Genomic DNA, 17,849 nt, shown 5'->3' on the forward strand with positions numbered 1-17,849 from the left:
GTTGCAGAACACTGCACTAGATTGAAATAACCTCTTTGAATTTTTTTCCTGTGAAACTATGACAAGGATATAAGCTATTCAACATATGTTCTAGAATAAACATTTGAAATGTTTATTCTAGATTATTTAAATTACAAATAAAAAAATAAAAATACAAAACTTATAAAATAAAATCAAATACAATCAAAATAAACTTCACCAGCCTTATGTAGGCCTTGCACATAAGTGAGAAATCCATTACTAATGTTTTCAGTCTACATCTAAGACCTTCTTCAGGTAGATTTTTCAAAATGGAATCTCTATGGTTGGTGAAGTTTATTTTGATTTATGGCTTATTATTAGAAAATTAATTTATCAAATACAGTTGCAACAAACAAAAGTTATTGTGACATTCACAATTCTAGGCTGCAATTTTTAATCATATTTTTAACTTATTTAATTTAAAATATATGCTCTTGATTAACAAGCTAGAATATACTACATAGAGTGACTATAACAATGCCATGTTTAAAGAAAATTGAATATACATCCACCACTTTCCTTTTAGTCAAGAGGGCATGACAGTTGTGTTGTGTTAAGGCAACAAAGAATATTCTAACATGTTATGTAACCGTGTGCAAAGGAAAGGAACCCTTAACTGAGATGGTGCACGTCAGAATGACCTGTAAGCTGCCGACATATGGGGGCAATTAGTTAATTACACGTCAGGAAAAACCTAGGGACCGATCGTATGTGGGTGGTGGCGGCAGAGGCAAAGATGACAAGTGTCTTATAATAACCGTTTATTTTAACATCAAAACAAACTTACAAAGTAGGCCTACAATACAAGTTGCGATCTAGATCGTCTGCGGCAGAAGGAGCTCCGAATGACGGCGATCAGAGAGTGCTGTCGGAGTCGTCGTTGAAGCCCCGGGGCAGTCGGGTAGAAGCGTTCGAGGGGTCGGTGACGGACGTCAGCGAAGGAGTAGGTGGCTGGTTGGAGTCCCGTCATCCACTTCCTGGTAGAAAGCTCCGTCGTCTCTCTTTTCGACCTTGATTCGGGGGTTTTTATACGATTTTCCCTCGAATCTTCCCCTCTTGATTGGTCTCAAGTCCCTTTTTCCTTTTTTCGATTGGTCAGTCTACTGTTTCTAAGCAAGACGAAAACCAAGTTTGGCCAGGGACAACGCCCGGGCGTTGACAGCTACTCACATAATTTACACTGTTTGCCCCCCTCTCGCGGACATCTGGCTGAACCGATCCACCAAACGTTCTGTGGCTGCCCCCCTTTCGAGACGATCCCGGGCTCATATGGTCTAACAGGTGTCCTTGACCATCTGTCTCTCTTCTTTCTCCCCTTTTTGTTAATTGTTTACATCTCGACTCTTGTATACGAGCACCGCGACATCCCCTTCGTCGTTTATTACCGTGTTGTTTTTTGTTTTAGAAGAAATGCTTTACAGATGGTCCGGTTTATAGCCCGATGCGCGTTCTCGCTCCGATTGACTTTCCGAAATTTCCCGATGTAGCGATCTTGTAAACAATCGAATTCCCGGCGTGATTTTAGGATCTTCACAGACCCTACTTAGTTTCTTTTTTAATTTTGAAAGTAAATAACAAGACATTTCTTTCTTTAACCCTTTATTTAAACATTTCTAAACAAGACAAAATATTCTGTAGCAATAAGTTAAATGCATTTCTAAACATTCTTACTTTTACTTTCTAGGTTGTTATGTATACATAACAAAGGAAAGTATTGGATTCATATTGAATTTGACCCTCAGTCTTTTGCAAATCTCCATATTTTGAGATCTCCTAAACCCAAAAATGTCAAAAATATATATATACACACATTCTGTCTGTGTATGTGTTGGCATTTATAAGAAACAAAATTTGGCATGATAGCTTGTGTGTAAGGAACATTAATGCTATTAAATTTTGGAGGTTAAAGGTTGAAGGGGTGGGGAGATAGAGGGCTATCATGTGTCATATTTCAAGAGAGGTTGGATGTAATGAAGATGTTATTTGTTATTAGCATTTACAATTTTTTATAAAATTCATCACTACTTTCAAAATTAAACTTTTTGCAATTCAATAAAAATTAAAAATATAAAAAGTTATAAGTAAAAGTTGTTTCCTTCCAATAGTGAAACTAGTGATATTTATCACATCTTTCTTAATTATCCACAATTAACAGAGATCAAGATTAAAACAGTTTACTATTTCACCTATTTAACAATGCATTTTGGATTGTAATTTTCCGATCCCTCTTCAGTCTTACAGCTTCAATGTCTAAGGTTGTTGTGTACAGCATAAGGAACAAAAGGTTAGTTAATGTTAATATACTTTTCAGTGGCGTGCCGTGACATTTGATGATAGGGAAGCTGTGTTTCTGTAAGAAGCCGACTTACAGGGGCAATCAATTAATTGCGCATCAGGGCCCGTTCGTATTCGTTTGTTCGATAAGCCAGTAAAAACCGTATACTTCTTTAAATGTATTTTTAATAGATTATCTGACGTACTTAATAAATAACAGAGGTAATTATATCGAAATTTCTTATTAGATTCAATAAATTCTCTACGCCCTCTAAATGCCAATTCTCTTTTCGAGAAAAAACATATAACATCTATTAATTTAGATATACCTATTAATCATAATTATCTCGTTATAATTTTCAATATTTATTTTGTATTGTCTACCATTGTTAAATTCTATTCTATTTTGAGTTCCAAATTGCTTCAATTTTATGAAAGAATCGTCATTCGTCATAAATTTTATCGTCAAAATGTCGAAATTTTTTGTCGACGTATTTATATTTAATTTAGGCATTGGTCTTTCTCTTTTAATAATGTTTTCTTTTTCATTATATGGTCTCGAGCCAAAACTTTTTTAAAATAAATTTTTGAATCACTAGCCACGATATAAGGGCTAAAATTAAAATTATAAAAAAACTTACTTGGTAAAACAAAATGTGTGACGAATATACATACCTAGTACAAAAAATTCTTCAATTGTACGAATATACTTTTAAAGAAACTTATAATTAAATATAACTTTGTGAAGAAACATACATAAAAATAACAAAATATTCTTTACTTTTTAAATCTTAAAACAGTCCACTTAGTGAAATAGCTCCCTACGAGTGGCTAATGAATGAAATTGGAGACGGTCCAGGTAGGTGTGTGCGTGCCAAATCCCGAGGGTGCTGATACCGGTCAATGTCAAATGCCTCTTTTGTCGCATCACTAGTATATCTCAAAGGACGCCACAGGGCTGTTGTAAATTTTAAACGTTTCTCACCATAACTGTAAAAATCTAAATATGTTAAACTTAACAGATTGTCCGTAGTTCGTTTTCTAACTAATTCGTTTCAGGGCCAAGTGTCCACGAAAATTTCCAAAAATTTACAACTTTTCAGTCACTCTCATTGAACTGGAAAATTTCTGTCTTTATTACATCTAATATTACGAAGAGATCAGACCCCACTGTACTCGGCAAGAGATTGGTTCAGTTAAGCTTCTGTTTAAGTAAAATTTTGGCTCTTTCATCAGGGTTTTATTTATGTTTCTAATTCCCTAATCGCTTAATTATTTAACTACTTCTTAAGTAAAAATAAGTTGGAACCGGTTACTTTGTACTTGAATATCTGTAGTCTTGGGAAAGAAGTGGAAAGAAATTTTTATGACAACCAATACATATTAGATAATTACAACTTACTTGAGCTTGTGACCGGTGTGAAAATAATCAATTCAAATTAACAAACATTTTCCGGATGCCTTCCGTGTCCTTCTTCAGGTTAAAACTGCTGGATTCTATTTTTTTATACAACGCTGTTCCAAACGTTTAAGAACAAATTTGAATGATGATAGTTTGATTGCATGATGACCATCGCGCATGCGCTGTATCCGTCGTGTTCCATGTTGTTCTGTATTGTATTCTTTTTAATCTTGGGGTCACATGACTTCATGTGTTATCGGACCCAAATAAATCTTCAGGCATCCTCTTGTAATAAAGCTTGCCAAGCAAGCGAAAGAGCTATCTCCTCATGTGAATTAATGCATGTCGTTTTAGTTTGCGCTTTATGAATCTCTATTGCTTCCAGCCATTTAAGGTGTTCTATCCGGGTTGTTTTGGTTATTAGCGTGGCTCCCGCAAAGTCCACATTAATGCCCGGTTCAGAAGCGTACACTGCGAGTGACATGGTAGCTCTGTTATATCTTATATCCGCCTTGTGCTCTTTGACTCTGACTTCTATCGAGTGTTTCGTTGATCCTATGTAGATCAGATCCCTATTAAATCTCTCGTCCCTTATCGGGATTCGGTATACGCCCGCCATTCTATTCGGGTCAGATAGGTCCTTTCCATTACGTAACAAACAGTATATAGTTGGGCCTCTCCTGTAAGCAATGGTAACCTTACGTCTCTTGGTGATAGATTTGTATATGGATTTCAGGGTCAGGTTGTATGTGAGGGGTATTCTCTCCACCTCCGTACCTTGGTTGTTACCTTGTGCCATTGTAGGTGTGTTTTGGCTCATTCATGTTTTTTGGCGTTCCGACATTCTTGGAATAATGTTGTGGTAGCCGTGTATATCGGCAATCTTCTCAATGTGGTTCAACTCGTTCCTAAGTGCTTGTTGAGTGGATGAGTGCGTGTATGCCCGTCTGACCAACGATCTAAATGCTGCTATTTTGTATTGGATCAGGTTGCATGAGTCACTTGGTCACAGGCTCAAGTAAGTTGTAATTATCTAATATACACCCCGGTGCGTATGAGGAAGATATGTTAAACCAATACATAAATCGTAAATTTAAGGAAAATAAATTCTAGAGCTCTTTTTGTACCATTGTACGTCTCATTCATTAAATTTGATTGTAAATGATGCTGCCAAAGTAACAGTTAATTTTTTAACACTGTACTAGAATTGTACACGTTTTTTCTGCATCCCCTTACAGATGGGACATACTAAATCGTAATATCACCGGTTTAACATTGAAATCCGTAAGTAATATAAGATGAAAGAGCAGAATAAATGCAGAATAAATCTATCAAATATTTTAATGGATTTTTTTTTAAATTCTTGTCACCTATACAGAACTATCATAAAAACATGCCAGTAAACTCCTATCGGTGTCTACAGTGGGCAACCCTTTTTATAACATGGGCCAGAATAAATTTTACGTTTTTTCCGCGGGCTGTAGTAGTTAATTGACACCTTCTTGTGACTTGTAATTTTTTTAGTTTGCAAATATGAAATAAATAAATAAAAAGTTAATTACTACATTTATTTCTCTTATCGTTTTTGAAAATTACAAAGAATTGGAAAAATAACTATTAATTAGTTATTTTTCCAATTTAATAATCTATTAAAGATCTCACGGGCCGGATAGAAACTTTTCGCGAGCTGTAGCTAGCCTGCAGGCTGGGGGTTGCCCGCTGTTGATCTAGTCTACTCATGATTCACATAATCGGGCGAGGGCAGCCAAATATCTAGCAGGCAGGCGGCTAACAGCCCACAACCGGTCCAGGATATAAAATTAGAAGCTTTATGTGTGAAACATCCACCAGCTAAACCAAGTGACGTTGGTGCTCTGTAAAGCGCATGCACCAATGCCTATAAACTGGCTGCTTGGAAGTTGACAGGCAGGCGGCTAACAGCTCAGAACTGGTCCAGGATATAAAATTAGATACTTTATGCGTGTGTTGCTTCTACCAGCTAAACCAGGTGAGGTTGGTGCTCTGTAAACCGCATGTGCCCATGCCTATATAATCTGGCTGATTGGAAACTGACCAAGTTTCGACACTCCTTCCGCCACTGAATTATTCGAATATACAATAGCAATCTTATCGTTTTTTTCACATGTAGTATAGAAATTTGTAAAGGATACATAATGCAGTTATAATAAAATATTAATTTTAATTAATGCAAAGTACGTTAAAATATGAAAACTTATATTTTATAAAATACAAGGGAAGGTCATTAGAAGGTGGAATCGGCGCTTCCATCGCTTCCAATGACGGCACGCCACTGATCCCTACATTTATATAATAAGAGTCCAACAGCATATGCTCTCTCTGATACCAACTCTGTCATTATTAAATGGGGCCAGGCAAAAATTATACAGGTGTGGAGCTAATACCAACTTTGATATGTGGAAGCATTATACATTTATAAATCACTTAATCAAGGGCAAGCTATCAATTACAAGGACATTAACATCTTATGCAAAGCAAGGAGAGCCTTTTTTGAGATAAATTATATGTAACCCTCGACTTACTCTTACAGTACATCTGTAGGGATACTGTTCTTACTTTACTTCTAGTTTTTTTTTTTAACCTTTGTTTCTCATTATATTATCATCATTATTATTTATGTTTATTTATTCTGATTGTATTTGATTTCATTTTATATTTGTAATTTAAATGGTCTGGCTTCACATGTTTCAAATGTTTATTCTAGAACATTTTCAAATTACTGTTATGTTCAATATTAACACGTATGATTTTTTGTTCTACTTGAGGAACACAAAACATGACACAGTGGTTAAATGCTGGTGTCAGTTTAATTATTATAATGTTTTCAGCTGTATTTAAGTTTTTGCTACAATTTGTGATTTCTATGTGATTTGATATATCAGTGCAGTTTTGAATAATCGATATTATAGTATTTCCTGGAATAAGAATGCAGCCACTATGCTGGATATACATTGAAAATGAATGTATATAACTGATGCTGTAACTAATCTAAGAATATTCTTCAACATATATTGTTATGCGACTTTTTCTTTTTCTTTCATAATCTCAAATTTCTTGCAAAAATGTTGGAAATTCAAATACACCAATTTAAACATATCTTAATACAGTATTTCCACATTATATTGTGCATATTGGGAAACAAACAAAATAAGTGATATATCAAATGGTGCAATATAACTGAAATATCTATTCATCTGTTTGTATATTTTCAATTTTCTTGCTATCTTGATTTTTGCAGGCTCTATTTCATACAAGGGTAGTCTAAAAGTCATTAATTGGAATAAGATAACATTTCTTTGCTAGTAGAAATTCAGTGACAATCAATTTTTTAAAAATTATTTGCTACAATGCTTTTATATTTGGAAGACAAAAAATAAGCATGATAGATCTGAATGAGTGATATAATGAGGGGTTACTGTACTTACATGTAAAACATAGATTTAAAAATTATATGTTCTACTTCATAATAAATATGGAACTAATTTCCTTTTCATGCTAATAAACAGAAGCTCTATTCTTATTTTGGGAAAGTTTATAGTTATTTCGATTTGAATTTATTTGTTTAAAATTTTTTCATTTTAATTTTTATTCTAACAGATTCAAATATCTTCTTTTGTTAACAAAAAATAATAAATATAGTTTAAAAAATTATATGAATTTTTTCATACAAATGTATGTCTGTCACACAAATAAATAATTTAAATTTTGCCAAAGGCAGTCATAGGAAATTATTTGATGAATGATGTTATTGAGAATATTTATTCTAAATTTGTTAATATGAACAGACATGATATTGCTGATGAGATCATATTTCTTTGCAAAAGATATATCAACTTTCATACTTAAACTACTACTACTACTGATTCATTTTTAAATATGACACAATCTCTACATTTAATATATGCAATTGCATAATTAGTTGTTATGGTAAATATAAATTTTGATAATTATGTAAAATATTATTTAGTCTGTATTTCTATACAGAAGAATTTATATTATATATAATATATATCAGAGGTGGGCAAGCAAGAGTTCAGTGGGAGCCAAAATGTAGGTTTTGCAAAATGCATGGGAGCCGCAGTTCTGTACTGTCGTGGCGGATAGTATAATAAGGGCATAGGGTGTCCCCCATCCGGGTCAAAAACGTGTTTTAAAAAAACAGATTTGAAATGTCAATTTAATTTATTGCACTAACTTGGAAATAAATTACTAAATATTACATATATATAATTACATATTTTCACAAAATTGTGGAAATAAAATTGTAAAAATAATAATAAAAAGCAGAAGTTAACACTTTCAGCAAGAGCCGCATGTAACTCAAAAAGAGCCACATTTGCCCACGTCTGATATATATTATATATAATATAATATACATAAATATATATATATGTTACAGTAAAAACCCGTTTTTAGTGAAAACGTGTTTTAACTAGTTGAAGCTAGTTTTTACTGGATGTCATTGTTAAAACTAGAATTCACTGCTAGTCAAAAATGAATTTGAGTTAAAACTAGTTTTAACTAGACAAAACGGGTTTTAACAATGACATCTAGTAAAAACTAGTTTCAACTAGTTAAAACGCATTTTCACTGTAACATATATATATATATGAATAAATTTACATTTTATATATATTTTTAATATATAAATAATCATAAATTATTGAAAACAGTGTTATTACTTAATTTTTGCTTAAATTATTAATTAAAAATTTGAATTATTCTCTATATTCTTTTCAAAAGTTCATGTAATTAGATTATATGAACTTCTAATGATTTAGATATGCTTTAAATACATACTATTATACTTTAAGAAAAAATATAATAATATAATTTAACAAAATATGTCTATACACATACAATTTTGTTTTTATACAGTAGATGCATGCCCAAAAAGTCCATGCAAACAAAAGATAGTTTCTTGGACTTTTTGGGCATGTATTAGGCAAGATTAGTTCTAGATCTTAAAAACCAATGAATATAATATGATGTGTTTAAAAAAAACATTTCAGTTTTAGTTAATAAATCAGAGGAAAAATTGTAATACACTCAAACCTGTTTTTGTGCAGTCTTCTTTTGTGCACTTTTTTATATGTGCAATGTGTTTTGTGCAATTATTTTTGTGCAGTATACCAATTTGATTGAAATTCATATACCGCACACAAAAAATCGCACAAGTAAAAAATCGCACAAAAAATGACCGCATAAAAACAGGTTTGACTGTATAAGCAAAAATAATATAATCATACAAACAAATCACCAAATTTCAAATTAAACTTTTTCTGACTGCTTCAATTCTGAAATAAAATCAGATTGAAAGATTGTTGCTACACACATTCAAATGAATTATAAAAAACAGTTACATTTTAAAATTTATTTCAGTACCTGTCTAATAGCCTTAAATGCAAATTCTAAAAATTTTTTTTTTTTTTAAAAAAAGCAATTTTTTAGAAAAGGAAGTATAAATAATTTTCTTTGAATTAAAATCAAAGATTTTTAAGAAAGTAAATTTATTGCAATGTGTTAGATCAAAACAAATTGTGTAATAAGAGAATTAGGATATACAATGAAAGTCTGTATTTATGTAAGTGTTATATACATACATACATTTTTAGTTATTTTTATTTAAATTAAATTTTATTAATTGTAATAATGTTTTAAACTCTAACATAGGATGAATTATAGTTGGAAAATATTTGTTTTTAATAATACAAATTTACTGCATTGAGAAAATTATCATTATTATTTTTATAATTATCGTTGTTCATAATAAATAAAATATTTATCTTTTGCATAGTCAAATAATGCATATTGCACCCCAGCAAGAAAGGTGAGAGGTCTGATTCGAGGTGTCTATTTGACACTCTTTGTCGACTATGCTCGGAGATTGTTGATAGAACCACAACACCTGCACTCATAATTTAATCTGTTGTTTATAATTGATGTCATTTTGGAATTCTAACAATCACGCGATATTTTTCTATCCCTCCAATTTTCCCCTTTTTCTGAAAGTGTTTTCCTAAGTTGAATTTTTTCTTTGAGTACTTGTGTCAAACTTATAAATATTTATGAGTGCGTGTGTCAGAGTTCTACCTTTGAATTGAACATTAACAGGTCGTTTAACACGCGTTGGCATTGTCCCAAGACTCGTTGTTTACATTTTTCGTCACGTTGTTTTGATCAAGAGTTTGTTTTTTCCTCTCTCTCTCTCTCTCATATAATTTATCGTTATTTTTTCACAACAGAATTCTGCATTTTTGCGATTCGGACCTCGTCTGGGTCCTCACAGTATGAGGTCTTTGAGTTATGTCACTTTTCTTGCTTTTTTAATAACTTTGTTATTTTGCGAGATAGAGATGTGATGCTTGTTGTGAATGTTGGGGCACACTTCATACATATTTTTCAATAACATAATCTCAAAATTGCCATTTTTTGAGTTGTGTCACTTTTCTTGCCGGGGTGTGATATGTTTTGAAAGTTTTTAAATTAAAAACACTATGAAAACATTATTTATAGATGCATAGCCAAGTTTTTATAGATAATATTTACCTTAAAAATTAGTTTTTTCAATCATAATGCATATTTTTTTTAAATTGAAATAATTACCATATTTTACAGTATATAAGATGGAGCCCCTATTTCAGCATAGAATATTTAGGAAAAAGTGTTTAGTGTGTTTAATTTATGCCATCTTGTATTATTAGCATTCAACCTCAATTTTTTTTAATGCATTGTGGTTAAAAGAAAAGTAAAATTAGAATGCCACAATTTCATTTATTAGTTAGTTTAAAAGAAGTCATTTACAATTAAAATATTCTACATGAATACATAAAAAAAAGCTACTTAGCTATACAGCAAATACTAATAATATGTTTAATTAAACAACAATGTTTTTTTTTTTTTGATTTTCTGTCGGATAAATAAATATATTTTTTACAAATAAAAGACAAGTTGTTCCAAAATTTATTAGACAATCACCATTTACTCTGATGTTCCAGAACAAAATTATAGACAGCTGGACCTTCCTTTTTAGGCTACACAACTGCCTACTCTTTCCTGACAGGATAAGGATGACTTAAAAAAGACGTCGTAAGATTACCATACCAATTTTAAAGATTTTTTAACTTTATTGGTTTTTCTGTGTTTTTTAAAGGAACTTTTTAAAGAGTAGGCAGTTGCGTAGCCTAAAAAGGAAGATCCAGCTGTCTATAATTTTGTTCTGGAACATCAGAGTAAATGGTGATTGTCTAATAAATTTTGGAACAACTTGTCTTTTATTTGTAAACAATGTTTTTATTCAAGAGTTGGACTAGTTAGTGATTACCTGTAATTTGCTGAAGGACATTTGGAAAATTCATTAGCTATGGGAGATTGTAACTTTATATACATATAAGGCACAGGGCATTTTTTATCCCTTTTTTGGACAAAAGTTTTGTCTTATAAACCATAAAATATGGTAAACACATAATAATAATTTTTAAAAATTTATTATTAACCTTGAAGCAATGCCCAAGCTATATCCTTCACTTTTTAATTTCTCTAAAATATCTGGAACATCATTGTAACATTTAATCTTCTTTCCTGAGCCATCATAAACAAATCCATCACTAAAAATAATTTATATATTATTAAACAATGCAATACTCTTTCATTGTAAAGTTTATATTATAAATATTAATACCTTTTCTTAATCATTGGGGGAGTTACATGAGTATCAATCCAAAATGGCCACAATGTATAATCTGTAAAAATATTTATAATTATCATAAAATAATATAGTAATATGTATCCTTCTTATTTTTAATTCACTTTTCATTACTTACATCTACTTAAAATTACAATTTTTAAATATTTAATTAATTCATTCAGTTAGTTGCTATGCAGTTTCAATTAAATGTTACATGTTAGCTCAGTTCCAAAAACAAAAAAAAAGATATAAATAACTTAGTGAGGTCATAGACCTAGTGATATATGTACTTAGTGTAACTTGTAAACACACGTATTCCTGTCTGATAATATATTCCTGAACTGATAATTGGCAATACATATACTGTATTCACCATCTCATTTTAAGTTTTATTTCTATGGATTTATGTTTGTTCTATTATACTGAATTTCATTTATAAGATCAACTGATAAAATTATTAAATTTTGATTATTGTTATTTTGCAATTAAAAAAAAAGGTTAAATATTAAGTAAGTATATATAGATATAGTATTTAAAATAAATTAAATTAAAATATTATAATTACTTATTTTTTGTTTCATGTACTGTACATATACAGCTATTATCTGGATTGTTTCCTATATATAGGAATTTTGCAATGATCTTATCATATCAATTAGCCAATGATTTGAAATGATGACACAGGTGAAATACAAATAAATGTAATTGTCAACCAGAAAAGGTATTATATCTAGATCTTGAAATGAAAAAAGATACCTTCAAGGACAACTAAAGAAGCTGCCCTGTAGTTAAACAGTCAAGGTTGCATTATTATCCTGTTCACTTTTCCAACAATGGAACTGTCATTTCTTTGGGTAAGCAATGATTCATTTAGATAAAATTAATTAAAAAATAACTTGTAAAAGCATCTAGCTAAATTGATTATTTTTCATACACTTTTCTACTAACATCTATTTATCTATACAAAATATTAATAATAAAAACAGTAAGTTAAAACACGTGGATGTTTACTTACATTTAAAACCCAATTTAAAAAAATGAAAGTTTCCAATATAAAACTTCCTTTACATTATTAATTAATTCAAATAAAAAGAATGTATTATAATAATAAAAACTTAAATAAAATATAAATTAATATCATAATAATAGAATTTAAAAACTGATTTATTCATACACCTACTTATTTTTAGAGATGATAAAACAATTATATCAAATAAAAAGAATTTATCATCAAAACTTAACAAAATGCTGAGTGATGTTAAATATTTTTGTAAAATTTATATAAATTTTTCAAGTAATTCATTATAAGCTTACTAAAGTTCCATTATAATAGAATAATAAACACATATGGAACAATAAATGAATAAATATCACTATTTAATTATCAACATCTCATGAAAATATCATAATATAATATTACATAACTAAAATCAGTTATTAGATAAATTTTATACAATTCTCAAATATAATGGCTATTTTATAATAATATTCATCAGAAAAGATATATACCAATATAATTATATTTACAATCTATTCATTTTTTTTTACTTTAGTTAAAAATTAAGCACATCTACTGTTTGATCTTATTTAATACCTGCTTTTAAATTCTTACTTAGCAATAGTTAAAAATGCATTAGAATATAGAAACTTATTCTACAGTATCTAATTCATTTTTGTATTGAAAGTCAATCTTGACCTTTCCATCATAATAGATATGTTTTTCTATAAGTCTTCTGTCTGAGTTTTTAGCCAATATTTTTTTTGTATTTATATATTTAATATAAGATAAAAATACAAAATAAACAGTAATATAAATTGCTTCTTATTTGGATAACTATGTTAAATTTTCAATTGGCTATTAATATGTCTATGTACTGTACATATAATATTGTACCCAACTGAAGAGGGATGAACGTATACATCTGAAACGCGTATCGGAGTCAATAAAATTGAAACAATAAAAAAGTCACTTGCAGTTGTTACAATAAGTTTGGTTTCGAGGCATATTAATAGCCAATTGAAAATTTAACAATATAAACACTTCGTAAAAAGTGATCTTTTTGACAGACAAAAAGCACATTTCAGAGCATAGCCTTAATCTTGGTATGTTACAGAAGTGCTGTACAGTACATGTTGCACATACTGTAAATTATTAAAAAGTTTGGAAATCACTTAATACGATCAGATACCAGATTAATAAAGTACAGTATATGCTAGAATAATACATTTTTAAACTTATAATCCTTATTTCATCTTTTAAAAAATTGTTGAAAACATTAAAAAATATTAACCAGAAATAATAATATTTCTGGAAAAATTCAAAATATGAGAAATCATGAAGAAAAAATTATATATGATATTTAAACATAAAAATGACTTAATTCTTATAATCACTTTCTCATTTAAGAAAAAAATTATATTAAAACGAATAACTTTATGCACAATTTTATTAAATACAGTAATTTAATTTACAAAAATAAAATTCAGTTTTAAATAGTTTTAATATTTTCGATTAAATGAGTTTCTTTTTTTTTCTTATTGTTTTTTAATTAAATAATAACCGATTAAAATAATAAGTTGCGTTAATGTAGTCTTTTGCGTACCTAACATACAGATTAAGTCTAGGAATGAAATACATTTTCTACGTAAGTGCACGAGAAATGAAAACAAGCAAATCCCGATCGACGGGATAAAACTATGATAACCGAGCCATCTTCCTATCATGATTTTACGTTAATTTAACCGGTAACAAATTATCGCTATATTAAAAAAGAGGTATAAGTTAAAAGGTAAAAGATTTAATTTCCATATTTATTTTCTAATATTAAACAAATTAACTCGTAAATTTATTCAAAAAAAGTCGCGAGCTGCCAAGTTATGGTAAAAATTAGGCTTAACCTAACCCTAACGGTTTATTTTTTAAAAATATTTTTAATCACTTTAAAAATAAACTCGCGGTAATTTTAATCGATTATTAATTTATTATTATTAATTTTGGTTATTTAAGAATAAAATGAATATATTTGGGACGTCAAAACGTCACCTGCCTAAATCGAAAACGATGAGTTTTGGTCGTCTGGTTCGAGAGACGTCGTCGGCCATGCTAACAATTACCCTGTCTATAGTCAATGTTGTTCTAGGAAAAGATAAAGAAATGACGCTAAAAATTGACGATTTACCCATCGAAATTATAGCTCACATTTTTACATTTTTGTCTGCTGAAGATTTAAATGTTGTATCTTCGGTTTCTCGACGTTTTTACGAAGCAACTTTATTGGAATCAATTTGGATAATTAGATGTCGTAAAGGTGTGTTTACCATTTTTTTTTTTCTTTTTTTTTCTTTTTAAAAGTTCTCAAAATTTTATTTTGTTGTTAAATGAAATTTTAGAAAGTATTCACGTGACAGATGCAACTGTATCTGTTTATATTTACAATGACAAAGATATTACGTGTTAATGTTAATTAATTTACACAATATAAAGTGTCAGGTTTACATTTTGTCGTTGTGAATAATACACGTTAATTGGCTGCAATTTGAAAAAATTGCAGCCAATTAACGTGTATTATAAATTGCAGTCAATTTATAGGTGTAAAATTGTACACCTATAAATTTTCACTGTCTGTCAGTCTGTCCTTCCATAATCTCAAGAATGGTGTAAGGGTGTAACTATGCAGATCCGAATTTAGAGCGAGCGAGAGGTTGCGAGCAATATAGTTCTTGCAAAGGAAAACCATAAATATTGCTGGTGAGATCAAATTTCTGGTTTTCGCACGTATCTGACAGGGTTTGGTATTTATCGTGTCTCTTATCTTCTTGCCATGTATTCTCACTCGCTCATGTCTGCATAGTCACACACTAAGATAAGGTGGTCCTCTACTTTCGTTCAATTTGCCATTTCGTGTGCATTTTGTACTTTTGGTTTTTATCGATATGTGTGACAAAATGCACGTACTTTCATATGATGATTCTCCCCTTTTCGTGAACTATTAGTCACTAGTCCCTTCCCACGTCTCCAACATCAATCGTGTCCGTTTTAGGCATCACGGGTTCTCTCTTGAGTGGGGATGTCTTGAGTTAGCACTTGTGTTGATGAGTTGTGTCTTGTTGGTTTGTTAGGACATGTACTATCACTTTATATACATTTCTGTTTTGGTGAAAAAAGTTGCCCTTATTAATTCATAAACCCGAGTAAAAAATGAAAAAACAGTAGTGTTGATATGGGCAAAAAGAAATTCAATTCTCTTAACTAGTGCCGTCTTTAGGGGAGGGCCTACGGGGCCCAGGCCCAGGGCCCTGAGGTTGTAGGGACCCCTGAATCTGAAAGTAATAAAGTTACAAAGAAAACAAATAGGTTACTTGAAATGAAGAAACCATTAATAATACGATTGAAATTACTCCTCCAACACGTAATGTGAAGTGTTGAGTACAGGGTGAAAAATCTCACTGGCGGAAAAAAAAGGTCAACAGATTTTCTGGGATATGTTAAAAGAGTGATAGCATGATATCCATAACTGGTCTCGCACGTGCTAGCTACACCAGCGACCCTTAGGTCTGTAATCTAGTATTGATTCCATTTCTTCGTGGGGGGGCCCCCAACATTCTTCTGGTCCAGGACCCCTTACATTCTAAAGACGGCCCTGCTCTTGACCTCTATATGATCAAAAATGTATATCTACAAAGGGCAATAGAAAAAGACATGATATGTTACAGAAGTCGGGATACTATAGATTGCACCCTTCGGAATTTTGGAACTTTGAGTGTATATTTGAATTCAGGAGACTGAGACGAGTTCAGCGATACCCTACTTTTGGACTGGAGATGAAAAATAAGAAAGTTATCATACTTTTTAATGCTATCATGCAGACGACACTATAGTTGCTAGTACTGCCATCTTGTGGTAAAGTCTGCAAACCACATTATAAAAAGCAGTGAAAGGCAAGAAATTGCACAAACAGTCGAACACCACTTCCTTTTTTTTCTTTTGTTGAAGAACTAACGTGAATTAATAACTAGTGACATTAAACACTCAGTGGCCTGCCGACAGCCCCCCTCCACGAGGTCCGTCAGAAGCACAGTCAAATGGCACGTAGTAGAAAACTAAAATGGCGTAGAATGCATTGTGAAAGGCGAGAAATTGTAAATATGATAACTCTTATTTTTCGTCTTCGGTCCAGAAGTAGGGTACCATTGAACTCATCTCGGTCCCGAGTTCAAATATATACTCAGTCCCGAAATTCCATGGGTGCAATCTATAGTACAGCCCAGAACTCTATCAAGAAAAGAAAAAAGAAGAGTACAGTTCAATTATCTCTTGGCAAATTTATAAAGAAAACACCAAATACTAATCAATAAACAATAAATATTTTGAAAACCCTCTTTAGTGTTTTTTTACATTGCTCTACTTTCGTACACATTTCAGGAACCAATTAGGTACGAAAGTAGAGGACTGCCTGATCAAAGTCGAGACCAGATATGAAATCCAGACCTCTTGCCTCTAAGCTTTAACTATGTACGAACTTGCAGCCTGGCATTGTGACAATGTCACAATAAATAATTGCTTGTTTTCAATACTTTACATCTAAACTAAAATTGGTATTATCAAACAAGTTAATGCACACTATTTTGATTTTATCATGCTGTTAGCTTTCTAGATGTTATCATTTTAACATATAAAGAATAAAACTTATTGTCTATTTGATAAAATAAACTGTTTAATTTTCAGTTTTAATCTTTTTCTTATCGGTAATTATCTGTTGTTTTTAAAAATTCTTCTATTGATTAATAGTCCATATCATTTATGTACAATTACACCTCAGAGCTGTAGGCTGTACACTAAGTGAAAAAGACAGAAATCCCTCATTCAGAGTTTACATTTTATTATAATTTATACAGATTGTAGCCTATAACAAGAATTAGTTATTCCAAATCTTACAGTATCCTATTGAAAGTTTTACTAATTTCTATTAATTCAAGTATAAAACAATTTGGAATGTCAAAATGTCATCCATTTAAATGGAAAATGACCAGCTTTGGTCATCTGGTGAAAGACTTTATTAGAAAATTACATGGTTAACAATTTTCAGATGCCTTTTTATGTATTTGAATTTATAAATATTTTAATTTTGAAATGAATAGAAATTAAATAATCTGTATGAAATATTGCTGTTTCAATATAGTGATTGGAAATTGTCTGAATTAAAATGAATCAGTTGCATGCATAGTTGAAAGAGATGTAAAATTAATTTTGGCCTCTCATTATTTCTTTCTTTTCTATTTAATTTAGAATTATTTACAAGATGATTTTGTCATAAAGCATATTTATTTTGAGAGATTAAAGTAAAATACCATTTTAAAGTTATTGAATGAATTTTTAACCTTTATTTTGCATTTAATTTTTAGAATGTTTAAATGTTATGTGATCCT

At 30.5% G+C, this 17,849-nt stretch overlaps 2 protein-coding genes across 7 annotated transcripts in view; one reads left to right on the top strand and one right to left on the bottom strand.

Moving 5' to 3' along the window:
• The window catches only part of LOC136982994 (magnesium-dependent phosphatase 1-like), a 29,490-nt gene extending 14,919 nt beyond the window's left edge, over positions 1-14,571 (bottom strand). The window contains exons 1-3 of one of the 4 annotated variants that reach the window (XM_067279595.1): positions 14,467-14,571; positions 11,418-11,478; positions 11,233-11,343 (exon numbers count right to left, since the gene is read on the bottom strand). In XM_067279595.1, coding sequence (XP_067135696.1) covers positions 11,233-11,343; positions 11,418-11,431 — 125 coding nt within the window. In that variant the 5' untranslated portion in view covers positions 11,432-11,478; positions 14,467-14,571. Of the gene's footprint in view, positions 1-11,232; positions 11,344-11,417; positions 11,479-11,559; positions 11,675-12,179; positions 12,505-14,466 lie in introns of those variants that run through there. The other 3 variants (XM_067279592.1, XM_067279594.1, XM_067279593.1) reach the window with 3 other exon arrangements.
• Positions 11,807-17,849, top strand: part of LOC136982985 (F-box only protein 31-like) — a 33,819-nt gene continuing 27,776 nt past the window's right edge. For 2 of the 3 annotated variants that reach the window (XM_067279578.1, XM_067279580.1), the window contains exons 1-3: positions 11,807-11,932; positions 12,051-12,277; positions 14,431-14,731. In XM_067279578.1, coding sequence (XP_067135679.1) covers positions 12,257-12,277; positions 14,431-14,731 — 322 coding nt within the window. In that variant the 5' untranslated portion in view covers positions 11,807-11,932; positions 12,051-12,256. Of the gene's footprint in view, positions 11,933-12,050; positions 12,278-13,991; positions 14,169-14,430; positions 14,732-17,849 lie in introns of those variants that run through there. The other variant, XM_067279579.1, reaches the window with a different exon arrangement.

This window comes from Centruroides vittatus, unplaced genomic scaffold (genome assembly GCF_030686945.1).
Source record: "Centruroides vittatus isolate TY-2023 unplaced genomic scaffold, ASM3068694v2 contig_875, whole genome shotgun sequence".
NCBI classification, from domain to species: Eukaryota; Metazoa; Arthropoda; class Arachnida; order Scorpiones; family Buthidae; genus Centruroides; species Centruroides vittatus.